Raw genomic sequence first — 16823 nt, 5'->3', positions numbered from 1 at the left:
CTAATCGCTTTTTTTGTAAACTCAAACCGACATATAATTTTGTTTAATTGTTAAAACTAAACCCTAACCACTTTTTTGTAAACCCAAACCGACATATGATTTCATTTAATTGTACAATCTAAACTCTAATCATTATTTTATTAATCTAAACCAACATAATTTTCTTAATAAAAAATCTACAGAATTGGTTTCCTTAACTTGTTTTGTCTTTTTATTTTATAAATATGATATGACATGGCAGTTTGATTGGTTGATTAAGAGGGGGTGAATAAGAGTTGTTCACCCTTAGGGGTGAACCCAAAAATTTTTCATTTTATTATAGGCTTGTATATACCACAAAATTGAATCATTTGTATTATTTATGTAGAGTTGAAAAATATATGTGCATGTATGGGTAAACGTCCTATTTACCCCTCAAAACTACCATATCGTACCGAATGTCCCTGGAACTTTGACCTCCTAATAGAACCCCTTCCATCTTATATCCTCTTTCTATTTCCCCCCGAATTAATACTTCTATGTCTATTTCCCCATCCGTCTGGGTTTACACGGTTTTGTTAGTAAACCCGATAGAAACCCATCTTAAACCGGTCTGGAAGCAATTTATAACCGGGTAACATTTAGAACCCACCCGATTACTTCTTCTTCTTTCTTTTAAAACGAAACCCCCCAAATTCTTACTCCACTAAGAACCCTAAAAATCTAAATTGAAAAGATCCAAATTTCTGTCTTTTTCTCTCAAAATCATGAGTAATATTTCTGGGTCTTCGAGTAGGTCGACAAATGTCCGCGAAAGAGGTAGAGTTGTTGGTGTACCTAAGAGATGCTGGTGTGGAGAAGCAATTGTGGCCAAAATGTCAAAATCCGACCATAACCCAAATCGACGATACTTTCGTTGTGTGTATGCAACTGGAAATAAGGTAATACGAAGTAGAACTTATTATTTGGCTTATGAATATTGATAAGGTTCTAAACGATAACCAAATGAATTGTCCATGGTGTAGCTTATGAATGACAATCACGTTTTCAAGTGGGTCGATGAGGCTTTGTTGGATGAGGTGGAGGCAATGAAAGAGTTCATATCAGAGACAATGAAAGTTGAGAAGAAGATGCAAATGGAGCTTGAGAAAGAGATATTTGAGAGGATTGAAGATGTAAAAGCTGAATTTAAATTTAGGATGAATAGGATGATAATTGTTTTAGTATTAGGTTGTATGATCATATTTGGTCTAGTTAAGCTAATATGATGACATTGTATGTTGTTTTCTATGTTTGTTTTGTATGAGACAAAATGTTTTTAAGAGATGATGTTATCTTGTTTCAAAATACATTCATGTTCAAAAGGGAAGAGTACATCCTTACATAGTTAATAATAAGGTTCAAAAGATTGGACTTGACCATACTAAGGCAAAACAAGATATGTTCTGAAACAGGTCATAAAACCAAAAAAAAAACAGTCCTACTTATGCTAATCCTCCATCCCACATTATTTCTCTTGAGTGAGACAACCTTGAGAAGATTCCACTTGTGTTGTATTCTTCTTATTCTTCTTCTTCTGGTGGTACCTACAGTTATGATCAGCTGCACCACAAATCCCACAATGCATGATTCTTTTCTTTTGCTTTGGTTGCTTCTTGGTAGGTGACTCATTAACACCTTTCTTCCTCTTCTTGTCGATCTTCTCATCGTCCGGCTTTGGAGGTGGATACACATTCTCACCCCCAGTGGAAGGCCAAAAGCGTGGACCTCTTTGTGGAACAAGCCCGTCTGTGTAGTTCTGTCTCCACTTAGCAGTTCTGAACCATTCACACACATAGTCTTCAGCTACCAATGTCTTCTTGATCATCAGTCCGTAAGCATGTTCGCATGGGATTCCACAAATCTGAAACTTCATGCAGGTACAAGTTCTGGCATTTAAACAAACTCGGTGTTTATCGTATCCCAAGTAAACTTCATACGCTCCATTTGTACTGGGAGATACAAAGCATGTAGAAGTTGCTTTATGCTCATCAGCAAGGAAACGGGTCACATAAGGAGTGCATAATCCTGCCACATCCGACCATATAGAGTACATATAAATGAATTAGAATAAAACATATAAATGAATAAGAATAAGAGTGTAGTCTTACTAACCTTCATGTGAATAAGAAATAGCAGACCGTTTAGCAATTCGAACCATGGCAAGCCTTCTAACAGTCTCCAACATAGCCACAAATGGTTTCTCTCTCGCCTTGTTGATTGTATTGTTGAAAGACTCCACTGAGTTGTTTTCAACATCCTCACAATAGCTGCCAATCTTGTGGAATGCCCTACACCATGTCTTTGGTTTAGTCTTCATGACATCTTCATAGACCTTGCTATCATATGCGTGAATCCTCTCCAATCTCTCTTCGTAATCTCTAGTGTTGTAGCTCCAAGCTAGATCCCAAAGCAGTTTCTTCAATTGCTTCTTGTCTGGATGAGTCTTCTTTAGGTTACCATAAATGTGCCTAACACATTTACGATGCTCAATCTTTGGTAATTCTAACTCAACAGCCTTAATCAATCCCTGAAACAAAGTTAAATTCATTAGAAACTGATCCAAATCACACAAAGCATAAAACATAACAAAAAAAAAAAACCTTTTGGCGATCAGAAACCATAATGTAACCATCTCCATCACCTAACTCCAAGTCTATCTTCAGCTTATTCACAAACCAGCTCCAATTATCTGTGTTCTCAACCTGAACAACACTCCATGCTATTGGATAGATAGCATTGTCTGCATCTCTTCCTAAAGCCACCAACAACTGACCCTTAATCTTTTCCTTCAAGAAGCAACCATCAACCCCAATTAGTGGCCTGCAGGTTTTTTTCCATGTTTTCCTAAGAACATCAAAGCAGACATAGAATCGCTTAAACACATCATGACCAGCGTCATTCTTCACCGTATCAATCTCTACCACAGACCCTTGATTTGCTTCCAATATCTCAGCTCCATAGTCTCGAAGACGTTCAAATTGAGTGTCATATTCACTCGCTATCCATGCCAATGCCTTTCTCCTAGCAGCTTGACATTGACCTCTCGTAGCTGATATCTTCCACTTCTCCATTATGGTCTGTTCCATCTTTAAAGGCATGTAATAATCTGGTTCTTCTCTAATCTTATCAAGAAATAACCTAGCTATGACTGGGACCTTAAACATCTCACATTCTCCATTAGGCACACAAACATGGGTGTTCGTGTACTTCGTAATCCTCCACATCGACTCATTATGAAGAGACGCAGCATAAACTTTCCATTGACATTTTCCCTTAGCACCAACACACCTAAACCCGATTCTATCTCTATCGTACCTGTATTGCTTCAGATTACAACCTGTTGCCAGTGCATAGTCAGTCACACACTCCTTAAACGCGATTCCATTGTAGAATCTCTGCCCTTTATACATTATACCATCGCCACGAACGATCGGTGTCCCCCCACGCGCGGCACCACCACGACCATTACCCTCAGACTCGTCGTCACTCTCTGGATACACGTTATGACGAATCGATTCCTCCGTTTCTGTAAAATCTGTCGCAAGCTTATCGATGTGAAATTCATCTCGATCCTCGCCTTCCTCGTCGAACTCCACTCCAATAGGTGGATTAACAACGGGGACTAACGCCATCCCAAGAGCCAAGAGCAAGAGATAACAAAACGATTCGAAGAAAGAAGAATCAATTTAGGGATCTAGGGTTCGTCGATGGAAAGGGAAAAAACGATTTGGGGATTTTTGGGTTTTTTAGGTTAAGTGATCTAATCGGGTTGTAATCGGGTTGTAATCGGGTTGTCAATTGGTTAATAATGGTTTAATTTGGTTATTTTGGTTAATAAGAATTGTCTGTCGGTTAACTAAAACAGTAAACCGTGTTAATCGACGTCGATGGGGAAATAGCTGAGAAGGTTAATTTAATTGGGGAAATAGACATAGAAGTATTAATTCGGGGGGAAATAGAAAGAGGATATAAGATGGAAGGGGTTCTATTAGGAGGTCAAAGTTCCAGGGACATTCGGTACGATATGGTAGTTTTGAGGGGTAAATAAGACGTCTTTCCGTGCATGTATACTATATCTACTTTCTTAGTTATAACTTAATGTTTTCAAATTTCTTACTGATGCTTCTAAATTATATATAACTTATTTATGATATATTTGTATGTTGAAAATTTTATATGAAAACATTTGTATTGATTTTACTTTTTTATAACTTCTCCAAGAAAATAGGGGATTCAAGTTCATGTGATACCTCACTTTATTTGTTGGTACAGAAATTGGCTAATTTGTCATTTTCCTAAAGTCTCGTTGATTTTCTCAATATAAATTAATTTTTATTAATAAACCACCCTGTTCCCGGTGAAGAATTACAAGATTGAGTTTTGGATTTTTTTTTTTAAACGATTCAACAATATAAAAGATGTTTATATAATGATAGACGAAGAGATTGTGTACCTACTAGAAGTCTCAAGAAATTCATGTCAGTCAGTGTTCTCCATATGAATCTTTAAAAAAGCTTTAAAAAATAAATTCAAAATTGAAAATGCACACAAAAGATATAAAACTTAAGAATAATTATGATTAAAAATAACGGAGTCTAAATATTGATTACATGCTTACCTTTTTGTTATATAATGCCAATAGTTTATAATCATTTATATTATGCGCCATATAATGAGAAAAATATACAAAAAAAAAAAAAAAAATTGACGATGCTTATGTAATAATTTGTTTGTAGAAAAAAAAATAGTTTAAATGTTTTTGTCGTCCTACCCTGATGAGAGAGCAGTGAGCTAATTTGAGCTAATTTTTATTTTTCAATTACAGATTGTCAAGAGTCATGCATGGCTAAATAAGACATTTTAGAGTCAAATTTATTTTTATTTTTTCTAGAATGTGTCATATACTGTCATACGTCTCAGACTCATTGGAAAGTCGGGTTTTATGATGAGTCTTATACTCTTATTCTTTGTGGTTCTCTGATTTTTCATGTTTTCATAACAACTAATCCACCCAAAATGTAGTTTAAAAACTGTTAAATTCTTAACATAGTTCAAACTTCAAATATAGTTGCAATAGGCGTATAAGCCCATAAACTTGTTAGAATATACGTGTTCGATTACATAGCATTGGAGCAGGGGCATGGGCTAAAACTTTTAGAAGCAAAAAAGCCTTGAAAAACTTAACATTAAAAAAGTTTGTGATTATCAACTTTTAATGGATAAAAGGATATGGATTTCCCGAAAATACTTCGGGTCGGCCACGCATTGAAGTTAAATTGTAGAGGTTTTAGTAAGAGTGGATTGTAGTATATCTGCAACATCAATCCACTATCCGTAAAATAAAATAGAAACATTTACATTTCTACAATTTAAAATGAGAGAGATGACTGATGAGCATGCATGAGGAAGTTACCTACGTATACTAATCAATTTCTTTATTGAGTTATACATTATTATTAAACATAACTACTACATATAGATATAAGCCTATACCACATGCCCACATAACTTGATAAAAGACTAGTAATCACTGCTTTACACGAACAGGAGGAATACTCTGCTCATTCTTGAAAAAATTCTCAGGATCATACTTAGCTTTGACTTGCATCAATCTCTTCAAATTACCCAAAAAGTACTTGTATCCGTAGATCTTAGCCTTATCGACATTTGTCTCACCACTCGGATTGCTTCCAATATCAATGTCTCTGAAATTAAAGAACGCCTCTCTCGGATTACTTGACACATACGGTTCCGCAACCTCGAAAAGCTCCTTCATCATAGCTAGGCTACTCTCTGTGGCGTTTGCGTCCAACCACATCGTAGAGTATTGAATCTTGAACAAGTTTCCTTTCCGGTGAGGAAACGCTGTGGCCGTCGCTGGAATACGGTCCATCACTCCACCGTAAGGATTTAATTGCAACGAGACACTATTGTTAAATTTAAACATTGTCTTCCAAAGCTTCTCCAGTCCTTCTTTGGGGATTGGTTTCTTAACAAAATCCGATTTGCTCTTAAACGATATTGAATTCGTCATAGGCCTATCAAGAAGGACGCTCTTGGGTGTACCCGCGGGAAAATTGGCCCAAAACAACGTCGTGTTAAGCCAGCTCATTTCGTGACATTCTTCACGTCTTAGCCCTAATTCAGGGAAGCTCTTGTTCATTATCTCCGTCAGCTTATCTGTTGGACCCAAGAACTGAGCATAGAATACAACCGCGATGGTTCTCTCGCCAGGTTTTGTTCCACTTACGGTTCGAGGCCATGCTGTTATGAAAAGACTATCAGGAAATTTGTTAGCGACGAGCTGCCACTTGTAGAGAACATCAGTGCCTCCTTGTTCCAATGTTTTGTTAACTCTAAACACTGTCAGGATCTTTGGAACCTCGACGAGGTTGATTTTCCAAGAGAGGATAACTCCAAAACTCGAACCACCGCCGCGAATCGCCCAAAAAAGATCTTCTCCCATGGTAGTTCGATTCAAGAGCTTGCCGTTGACATCAATTAATTTAGCATCAATGACATGATCCACTGTAACTCCGAATTTTCTCATCAGATTTCCAAACCCTCCACCGCTTATGTGTCCTCCTGCTCCTACCGTAGGGCAAACGCCAGCGGGGAACGCTAGGGTTTGGCTTGCCTCATTAATCTTTACGTAGAGCTCTCCCAAGGTCGCACCAGCTTCAACCCATGCTTTCTTGCTAGAAAAGTCAACACTAATTGACCTTAGATTGTGCATGTCGAGAATGACAAATGGCACAGACGACATGTAAGAAAAGCCCTCGTTGTCATGACCACCGCTTCGGATACGTATCTGGATACCATTGGACTTTGCGCAGACCACCGTGGCCTGAACATGAGATACATGTTTCGCCGCTACGATTGCTAGTAGTTTTTTTAAGTTAGGGCTCGAGAACCTCTTGTTTTTGGTGTATGACACGTACGAAGACAAGAAGGTGGTGGTGTTATCGGCGATGAAGATGGCATCGGTGATTGGATTCTCCGGACTAGTCTTGTTTCGTAGGCATTCGATGAAGTTTTCAAATTTTGGTTTTGTTACTGGTGCTTCTAAAACCGAAATAAGAAGAACAACACACAAAACATAAAATGCTCCTTTCCTTTTTGAGCAACTATTGAACTTCTTTGAAAACTTGTTGGTTAAAAAAAGAAAGAAAAAAAGTGCTTCTTTCATTTTTAATCTTTTGTGTAGTAGTATGTCCTACGACTAACTCTACTAGGATTTAACTTTATAGGATCAAAGTATAGAGTGAAAACTTATATAAAAGTGACCTTTTTTTCGTGACTTTCGTCATATAGGTTTACTTTATAAATTTTCTTTTGTCCACTTTTGACCAAAGCTAATGGACATATTAGCGTATATGACTGGGAATGGTTTTCATGATAACATTAAGGATTAAGTCGCATCTATTAAAGTTTTATATTTCACAATTATTGTGACTAACTGTAGTTTCTATTATCTCCATTCTCAAGTATTACATATTGCAAATTTCATTAGTGGAAGAAAGTTGAATAAAAAGACTGGAAACGATACTAAATAAAATGGACACGTAAGGTGAGTGAGACTTCGTTGAATATTATGTAGAATATACTATTTTATGATGCACTAAATTTTCCTCTAGACTTAAATATTAGTGGATAATGATTTTATGTTGAAATTTACTAATGATTTCATATATGGGCCGTAAATTTTGAATATACATTTATATATATATAATAACTACATGCAATAGACTTTTCAAATAGCTGAAACGTTTGATTATATTTTTTGTTCTCAGTATATTTGTTCGTAGTACTAAATACATAAATCTAATAACTACATGCAATGCTTGTTCGTAGTACCAAATACATAAATCTAATTAGTTATATTTTTTTTTTCCCAACGACGACACTATGTATTGTCAGGTTAAATCTAAATAAAAACATAGACATTGTCATAAACCTACTAAACAATAAGTCATGGTAAAGTGGTAACTACTAATAAGTACGTTTATACGTCATATGTATCCGTTTCTTACGTATAAGAAGGCATTAGCCTCAGGCCCCACATAATATATAAAATTTTGGTCTAATGATTCAAAAATTATTTTCCACTTGAATTCAAAACCAAATTCTTATGTCAACACAAGCTTTTTCTTTCCTTATATTTATTTAAGCTCTAAGAATCCTAACTATTTTGTTGTCTCAAATGTGTTTCTACTTTCTACCAAGTCTTCCTGTATTTGTATGTTATAATTTATTTTTCATGTTTATAGTGGTGTAAAAGTTGATGCTTAACTTGCTAGATTCTGATTGTGTTTATAACATATATAAAGACTGATTCTTGTTTAGTTTTCCTGTTATATGAATATTGGTTAATATTTATGTTTTCTGAATTTTAAAAAAAATTCAGAAAATGCTTCTATATGAATATGATTTTTAAGAAAAAAACAAAAAAAACAAACAAAAGTTAAGATCTTTTAGACAAATAATTGTTGTTTTAGACCTCTTTATTATATATATATATATATGTTAATTATCATAAAAAAAAATAACTACATTTTAAAACTTGCCTTAAGTCCATAGAAAAGCTGGCACGGCACTGCGTTTATACACGCAAGATGTATTTACAATTGTATGTGGCGTTTATTTAGATTGAATTCAAAGCATTAATAAAAAGTCGATTCAAGAACAAGTCAAATCAAAGACTGGTTTTAAGAATAATAAGACTTCAACTGAGCATAGAAATACTGAAACGGAAGGTTCCAAGGATAAGATTTGAAAACTCACCTAATTCCATGTGCTTTCTTTGAAACAGTTTTAGGTTTGTACACTGTTGTGAGTTATCGACGAGCAGAGCCGGTCCAACGTTTTCGGAGGTCGTATTCAAAAGTAGAAAACTGTGTCCTGTTTTATATATTATCCAAACTCATAAATTATTCTTTGTGGTGTTGGATTTTTCATGATTTTAATTTGTTCGCAACAACTACTTCCTGTAAAGTGTAGTTTAAGATTACTTCGAGACAGAGTTTCGTTTTTGTTTTTAATTCTTAATTCAATGAAGTTGCAAAAGAGCATACTAATCAATATATGCCCTTCTTGATATCTATATGACATGTTGGATGACGACATAGCACTGGAGTTGGGAAATGGGCTAAAAAGCCTAATAGACTAGTTTTTTAGTCTTGTGATTTTCTTATAGTTGTATTTTTTAGATAATTAAAAAATGCTTTAGGCCAGCAATCAATCCATCTACAAAACAGAATGAGATGTTTTAGAAGTAATGAGATATATAAAGAAGTATACTAATAATCCCTATACTTCTCGAGTATCAGAATTCAACTCTCATGGGGCCATGGTTGAAAAACGTTCATGTTAGACGTTTAAGTTAAACTGATCTATCCTAATATATGTGTTATGAAAATCGATTACATGAAATTTCTTATTGAGCAATGATTAAATATAACAAGACTGTCATAATGCAAATGTGACAATAGTTAAAACTACATAAGCTTTGACAAGCCCACATAAATTTTTACTACTAAATAAATCTTATCAAAGAGTAACGTTTTTACATTACACGAACAGGAGGAATACTCTGCTCGTTCTTGAAGAAATTCTCAGGATCATACTTAGCTTTGACTTGCATCAATCTCTTCAAATTACCCAAGAAATACTTGTATCCGTAGATCTTAGCCTCATCCACGTCTGTCTCACCACTCGGATTGCTTCCAATATCGATGTCTCTGTAATTAAAGAAGGCCTCTCTCGGGTTACTTGACACGTACGGTTTCGCAACCTCGTAAAGCTCCTTCATCATAATTAGGTTAGTCTCTGTGGCGTTTGCGTCCAACCATGTCGTAGAGTATTGGACCTTGAACATATTTCCTTTCCGATGAGGAAATGCAGCTGCGGTCGATGGAATCCGGTCCATCACTCCACCGTAAGGGTTGAATTGCATCCACACATTGTTGAATGTAAACATTTTCTTCCAAAGCTTCTCTAATCCTTCTTTTGGGATTGGATTTTTGAGATAATCTGATTTGCTCTTAAAGAATCCTGGATTCGTCGGCCTATCTAGAAGAACACTCTTTGGTGTATCAGCCGGGTAATCCGCCCAAAACAACGTAGTGTTAAACCAGCTCATTTCATGACAATCTTCACGTCTTAGCTCTAGTTCAGGCAACCTCTGGTTCAATATTGCCGTCAGCTTATCTGCTGGACCCAAGAACTGAGCATAGAGTACAACCGCGATGGTTTTCTCACCAGGTTTTGTTCCATTTACGATCTGAGGCCATGCTCTCATAAAAAGATCTTCAGGGAATTTGGTAGCGATAACCTGCCACTTGTAGAGAAGATCAGTGCCTCCTTGTTCCAATGTTTTGTTAACTCTAAATACTGTAAAGATCTTTGGAACCTCGATGAGGTTGATTTTCCAAGAGATGATAACTCCAAAACTCGCACCACCACCACCACGAATGGCCCAAAAGAGATCTTCTCCCATGGTAGCTCGATTCAAGAGGTTGCCGTTGACATCAACTAATTGAGCATCACTAACATGATCCACTGTGATTCCGAATTTTCTTATCAGATTTCCATACCCTCCACCGCTTATGTGTCCTCCTACTCCTACTGTCGGGCAAACACCAGCCGGGAACGCTAGCGTTTGGCTAGCCTCATTGATCTTTACATAGAGCTCTCCCAAGGTCGCACCAGTTTGAACCCATGCTTTCTTGCTGGATACGTCAACAGTAATAGATCTGAGATTGAACATATCAAGAATGACAAATGGCACAGACGACCTGTAAGAAAGGCCTTCGAGGTCATGACCGCCACTTCGGATACGGAGTTGTATACCGTTGGTCTTTGCGCAAACCACCGTGGCCTGAACATGAGATACATGTTTTGCCGCTACGATGGCTAGTAGTTTTTTGAAGTTAGGGCTCGAGTACCTCTTGTTTTTCGTGTATGACAAGTAAGTAGACAAGAATGTGGTGGTGTTATCGGCGATGAAGACGGCATCGGTGATTGGATTCTCCGGACTAGTCCGATAGCGAAGGCATTCGATGAAGTTTTCAGAAATTGGCTTCGTTACTGCTGCTTCTAAAACCGAGACCAAAATAACAAGACACAAAACAGAAAATGCTTCTTTCATTTTTTTTTTTTGGTCTTACGTAATATTGTCTTCTCTATTAGGATGTTAGTTTATAGAATAAAAATCTAGAGAGAAACTGAATTTCAAATTGACTTCTGTTATCGTCTGTCATATAGGTTTACTTTGAATATGTATTCCCCGAAATTAAATGTAGGTAGACTTTGAAATTTCTTTAGTCAACAACATGTAGGTGTTTAGTATGAACAAGCTAACGTCTAATATGGAGCAATCGTTTTCATGATTGGGATAAGGGATTGACTCGCATCTATTATCTATATTGACATGCATGTTTTTGGATTATTGTGTGTACGTTGTGTATTGCAGATTTGAATAGTGGTAGAAAATTGGATAAAGAGAACTTATAAATGGAACTGTAAGGTGAGATTTCAATCATATTTTCAAGAAACATATCTTTTGTTGAAATCAATTTTCAAGAAACTTATCGTTCTTGTATTACTAAATTATTTTAAATGGCCGAAATTTTTGAAAGAGACTTTTTTGTTTTCGTAGATAATACAATTACATGCATTACACTTTTCAAAGAGGAGAAACGTTGATTTTTTTTTGTCTCAATGGCAGATACATAAAATGGTTATTAAGATTTCGAAAACAGCTTGTAGTATATGAGTTTGAATCAGGATAGTGACATTAAACATATTTGTGATGATTATTGGTTTGTAGAAATCAGATTCCATCTTTTATACATATGTGACATTAAACATATATACTAATATGTATTAGTATATATAAAAATCAGATTTTATTGAGAAACAAAAGCTGGAATAGCTCAGTTGGTTAGAGCGTGTGGCTGTTAACCACAAGGTCGGAGGTTCGACCCCTCCTTCTAGCGTATCAGTTTTATGATAATGTCTGTCATTCATAACCTCAATTTTATTTTGCGCTGACGTAGAACTGATATTTTCTGCAATGGAACCTTATCCAACCTCTGCTAATGTGTAATCTGTACTCATTAATTTCTTCAATGACGTTGATGAATATCAAAAAGCGAACATATACATTTGCTTTCAATTGGAGTAACCACAATGTAATGTACAACACTTCCAAGAACCACACTGTCTATGAATTTGGTCCATATTGATCAAGTCTTTAGGTAACCAGCGTCTCCCTTTCCCCAGCCGAGGCCATTAGAAGCCCCACAGCAATAGTGAACATCACCAGCATTCCAACAAGTAAAGCATATGTCCGCGGAGATGATCTCCTATACTCCCCAAACAGATATATTCCCCAAAATGTAGATACCAAAGGAAGTGCCTGCTCATGATCATCACTCAAGATTTCACCAAAACAATATTAAAGATAAAAAAACTTTCTTGTCTTTAAGTTTATAAGTGTTTTTAAAGTTACCTGAACAGCATCTGAGGCAGCATATCCTGCAGCTTGTCCACCCATGAACTGAAGACCGTTACCAAATCCACAAATCAATCCAGCCATAAAAGCCAAACCTCTTCCGTTCCAGTCACTCAAGTATTCCCTAAAGGAAGATCTTGGTGAGCCGAGCACAGGGTTGTACAGGAAAGTAATGTTTAAAGCGATGGCGATCACAAAGCAAGATAGTGAGAAGTAGAAGAACGCAGTGTAGACAATCAGCTTGGGAACTCCTTGTTTTAGAGTGTGCCATTGATCATTTGTTGCAAGGTTGAATAAAGGTGAGAACAATGAGAAACTAAGACCTGCAAAAAAGGTTATGCCCAGACCAACAAACATGCTCTTTCCAAACACCTGAATCCAAGAGAGATACATAGAGATTGGTTTACTTAGTTTCCTCCAAACTCATAATCAACAACACAGAACAAATGAGAAAGATCCTACTTTGATTGCTCTTGTGTTTTCGAGTGCTACAAGAAAAGCTGCAGTCCCTTCCTTTACATTCTCCATCTCTTTTTCTTCTACTATAAAACTAAAGAAGTGATGAGTGATCATCTCAACACTATCACACAATCAAGCCACACTGTATGTGAAACCTCACCTCCAAATAGTCTTTGGCACTCTTCCACAGTTTCACATTCCCTCGAGAGTTTTCCTAGTGTTGCCTCTACATCAGCAGAATTGGAAGAGTGAACAGCAGAACCAAGACAAACAGCTACCAAGAAGCAGCCGACACCAGAGAACAGCACATCTGCTCGGTTCAATCTGTTGTCCAAAAAGTAATTGACAGTGGTGCCTACAACAACGGTGATGCTCGCAGATGTCACTTCTGTAACAGACAGACCAACAAAAGCTAAAGCATACTGAGTAGCAAGGTTCCCAATACTCAAACCCACCCCACCCGCCATAGCAAACAACACAGATGGCCAATTATCCTGAATCTGTAGCAGCAACAGGGGAGATTGATATATAAACCACCCATCAATGAAATGCAACAATCTCCATTATAGGTCTAGAATCCTTCAATAATCCTAACCTGAGTGAGCTGGGCAAGAAAACTTGGTGCCTCCTGTGTACTCCCACCTATCCCACCAAACACAAAGGCTATGAAGACTGCAGCCAAGAAGTTAGTGATGGAATAATCAAGATAAGTATGTTGTGGGAGACGACCACGCCGTTCAAGAAGAGCCATAAGAGCAGGCCAAGTGCCTAAACAGAGCAGAGAAAGCAATATACATAATATTGCTCCCCCTTTGCTCTCCACCACATACATTCCCAATCCTTGAGATACCAATATCATCATCGACCCTATGAGTGCAAAGGAAACAGCATCATATTACCATAGAATCTCACAATAGTTCCCAAATTAAGACCTTAGTCAGCTACAGAATCTCATGGGCATGTCCACGTTCTAATCTACAGCGATAATTTCAGATCGAGAACAAATTGACTTTTATCATTCATAGGAACAAAACTACAGAAAGCAGAAAAGAAGATGCAGAAGAATCCAGAGTTTGATTACAAAGCTCCCAGTTTAAGATTCCTTCTTACCTTGCTACAGAATAGAACAGAGCTCTAGATGAACGATCTGTAGGAGACAAGGCCAACGAAGACCGAACACTAAAAATGCAAATATCAGACTATATAATAAATTAAGACAGACTAGTTTTAGTTTTGAACTTGAAAACTTATTAATTTATAAAAAGATCTATAGAGATCTTTCAAAAATATTATAATAAATTTCTACCTTCAAATCATAAGAAGAGTGGATATATAGTCTTCTCCGATTCAATAGATTCATACTACTTGGATTCAATAGATTCATATTATAAATGTAGACTAGATTTGGACCGTGCTCCATAAATACATTTCATTATTTTTAAAATGTTATAGATGTAATTGTTTAATATTATTTGGATACAACTTATGTAAACAATTTTATGGTAAATATCATTCATGCATGTAATGTAAATCTATTATGTAAGTCTTATCTTGTTAATTTTAACATATGGTAGAGTATATAAAATTATTAACCATGTTAGAGTGTGTACAGCAATTTCTCTGCTAGAGTATATACAAATTTAACCCGTACTAGAATATGTAAGTTTTAAAATTATAATATAAATAAAACAAATTTCAATCTGTTCTCTAGCACGGATCATAACTTTTATTAAACGTTGTGGTTTATCAATAAAATCGGTGGAAAATAAATTTGTAATATTGTGTTTAAAGATCTTTGCAAACAACTTGATATAGAACTAAAATCTTCCAAAAATACAGTTTGGAATATGCGTGATTTTATTTGTTACTATTAATATATCAATTATCAATTTGGAATATCTCCAATTAAGATTGCACCCAATATTTAGGTGTCACCAATTAATATATGGATTAATCTATAACCTATATATAACTTATTTGTAACCATAAGTAACCATTTATTAAAAATATACAGTCTACAAAAATTATGTTGTGTACTTCTGTTTTATTCGTTTTATTAAAAAAAGAGATTCAAAAATGTTGTAAATAAACAAAAGAAAACGATTATATTTATATATATCCTTAATGTATATTCATGATTACTAGTTTTTATATTTGAATATTTTCATTATACAACGAATAAAGTTGATGATTCGAAGAGCTTCCAAATAGCGACCCAAGCAGAATATCAATAAACCAGGATCGAACCTTGTATTTTGGATACAAAATTATATTTTATTGATGATAATTATAATAGGGTTAAATTTATACCAAAACAAAGGCTATAAATGTTATAAATGTGTGTGTGCTAGCGATCTAGAGCTTAATTGTAGAAAGATTAAATAAAAAGTTGTCTTCTATAGTTCATTAAAGACCCTAATGTAGAAAAAGTACAATAAGTCATAAAATCTAAAGCCAAAACTAGTTTAAACCTTAAAAAGAAAAAGAAGCACCAAAACTTTAAAGCTTGTTCTACTGAGGTCTTGTTCCCATAATAAACATGAACGCATCATCATGGTCGTCCTTGGAGGCCTCGAGAGCTAATAGTTCTTTAATCACTCGCGCTTCTCTTGTTCCTTTCACAAGATTGAAAAACCATATAAATCTTTGACATATTTTATTCTTTTTTTCTGAATTACAATCAAATCATGTACCAGATGTTCAATCTGAAATAGCCAGTTAAACCTAAAAGGCTAAAACCAAAGCTGCTATAATTAGACAATACTTATATATTTGTTATGCATAATTTTTTCATTAATTTAGTATGACTCAATAATCATCGTAATTAAATTATCTGAGATAATGAAGAAAAGTTAAACCTAAAAGACTAGGAACTGAGCATAGTAAGTAGGAAACAACATTAGAAGACACGAAGAAGAACAAAATTGAAACTTAAGAGAGACAGGAAAAAAAAACTCTAAGGTGACATGATCAAACATATACCTCGAATGAAGGTCAGCCTTCATCTTATCCAGGCTCCTATAGAGTTGGATGTCAATGTCACTGATTCTTTGAGAGAAATTCTTGAACTATGTCAACAAGTAAGAAGCCACAAACGACCATTAATTATTAAGGAGTTCCAAAGAAAACAAAAACTAAGTCAAAAGGGATGGAACCCTACAATAAAAAAACTTGTCATATAATAACTTTTAAAGAAGAAGCAAATCGAGGAAGACGAACCACAAACTTCTTCTTTCCCTTGGAGTTGTTGAGAGACTTGACAGCCTCAGAATCAGCCGGAGTCGCCATGATCACGCGTTTCCTAAACACCAATATCCAAATCAGTAAAGATTTTGACTCCGAAACTTGGCAAGTACAAATTCAGACGAAACAAATTAACCTTAGAGAAGCCGGTTTTTCTTTTCTTGCCTTAATTAGGTTGAGTTTAAGAGAACGCCGCGCAAAAGCTTGAGAGGAATAGGGTTACTACTTATACACATCTCTATAAAGCTATACCAAATATAATTAGGTCAATCGGACTGGTACGTTGATAATCCGGTTCGGTTTTATTTCCACTCCAACAAGTAGAGCGTATGTCCGCGGAGATGATTTCCCATACTCCCTAAACAGATATATCCCCAAAAACTAGATAACAACTTTCTTGTCTTAAAGTTGTATTTAAAGTGACCGTAACAACATCTGCGGCTGCATATCCTACAGCTTGTCCACCCATGAACTGAAGACCGTTTTACCAAACCCACAAATCAAACCAGCCATAAAAGCCAAACCTCTTCCGTTCCAGTCGCTCAGGTATTTCCCAAAAGGTTGATCTTGGTGAACCGAGCAC

General features: G+C 35.8%; 4 protein-coding genes, 1 long non-coding RNA gene and 1 other non-coding gene across 6 annotated transcripts; 1 reads left to right on the top strand and 5 right to left on the bottom strand.

The window, feature by feature from the left end:
- Nucleotides 1487–2445, bottom strand: LOC104778873. Its single transcript, XM_019239999.1, has 2 exons — nt 2134–2445; nt 1487–2046 (listed from the first exon to the last, which is right to left on the bottom strand). Exons 1-2 carry the CDS (start codon nt 2336–2338, stop codon nt 1487–1489), a joined length of 765 nt encoding a protein of 254 aa, XP_019095544.1. The 5' UTR covers nt 2339–2445.
- Nucleotides 5427–7268, bottom strand: LOC109132255 (berberine bridge enzyme-like 6). The gene has a single exon (XM_019243658.1). It carries the CDS (start codon nt 7208–7210, stop codon nt 5549–5551), a length of 1662 nt encoding a protein of 553 aa, XP_019099203.1. The 5' UTR covers nt 7211–7268; the 3' UTR covers nt 5427–5548.
- On the bottom strand, nt 9434–11268 carry LOC104776643 (berberine bridge enzyme-like 7). Its single transcript, XM_019243659.1, has one exon. The coding sequence runs from the start codon at nt 11168–11170 to the stop codon at nt 9587–9589; it is 1584 nt and encodes a 527-aa protein (XP_019099204.1). The 5' UTR covers nt 11171–11268; the 3' UTR covers nt 9434–9586.
- Nucleotides 11947–12020, top strand: TRNAN-GUU. The gene has a single exon. It is a non-coding gene; the product is annotated as a tRNA-Asn (tRNA).
- Nucleotides 12128–14264, bottom strand: LOC104776642 (ureide permease 5-like). Its single transcript, XM_010500739.2, has 6 exons — nt 14108–14264; nt 13593–13864; nt 13158–13497; nt 13001–13080; nt 12536–12910; nt 12128–12442 (listed from the first exon to the last, which is right to left on the bottom strand). Exons 2-6 carry the CDS (start codon nt 13857–13859, stop codon nt 12278–12280), a joined length of 1227 nt encoding a protein of 408 aa, XP_010499041.1. The 5' UTR covers nt 13860–13864; nt 14108–14264; the 3' UTR covers nt 12128–12277.
- Nucleotides 15427–16499, bottom strand: LOC104776641. Its single transcript, XR_766141.2, has 4 exons — nt 16377–16499; nt 16217–16298; nt 15980–16065; nt 15427–15612 (listed from the first exon to the last, which is right to left on the bottom strand). It is a non-coding gene; the product is annotated as an uncharacterized LOC104776641 (long non-coding RNA).

Source organism: Camelina sativa, chromosome 3 (assembly GCF_000633955.1).
Source record: "Camelina sativa cultivar DH55 chromosome 3, Cs, whole genome shotgun sequence".
NCBI classification, from domain to species: Eukaryota; Viridiplantae; Streptophyta; class Magnoliopsida; order Brassicales; family Brassicaceae; genus Camelina; species Camelina sativa.
Note: the sequence above shows the minus strand (reverse complement) of the source record. Positions and strands in the feature narration are given on the sequence as shown.

Coding starts and splice junctions, on each gene's coding strand:
- LOC104778873 (XM_019239999.1), bottom strand. CDS start 2,338: ATGAAGACTAAACCAAAGACATGGTGTAGGGCATTCCACAAGATTGGC. Junction 2,047..2,133: donor TATTTCTTATTCACATGAAG/GTTAGTAAGACT, acceptor CGGATGTGGCAG/GATTATGCACTCCTTATGTG.
- LOC109132255 (XM_019243658.1), bottom strand. CDS start 7,210: ATGAAAGAAGCACTTTTTTTCTTTCTTTTTTTAACCAACAAGTTTTCA.
- LOC104776643 (XM_019243659.1), bottom strand. CDS start 11,170: ATGAAAGAAGCATTTTCTGTTTTGTGTCTTGTTATTTTGGTCTCGGTT.
- LOC104776642 (XM_010500739.2), bottom strand. CDS start 13,859: ATGATGATATTGGTATCTCAAGGATTGGGAATGTATGTGGTGGAGAGC. Junction 12,911..13,000: donor AAAACACAAGAGCAATCAAA/GTAGGATCTTTC, acceptor TCTTGGATTCAG/GTGTTTGGAAAGAGCATGTT. Junction 12,443..12,535: donor CTGCCTCAGATGCTGTTCAG/GTAACTTTAAAA, acceptor GATCATGAGCAG/GCACTTCCTTTGGTATCTAC.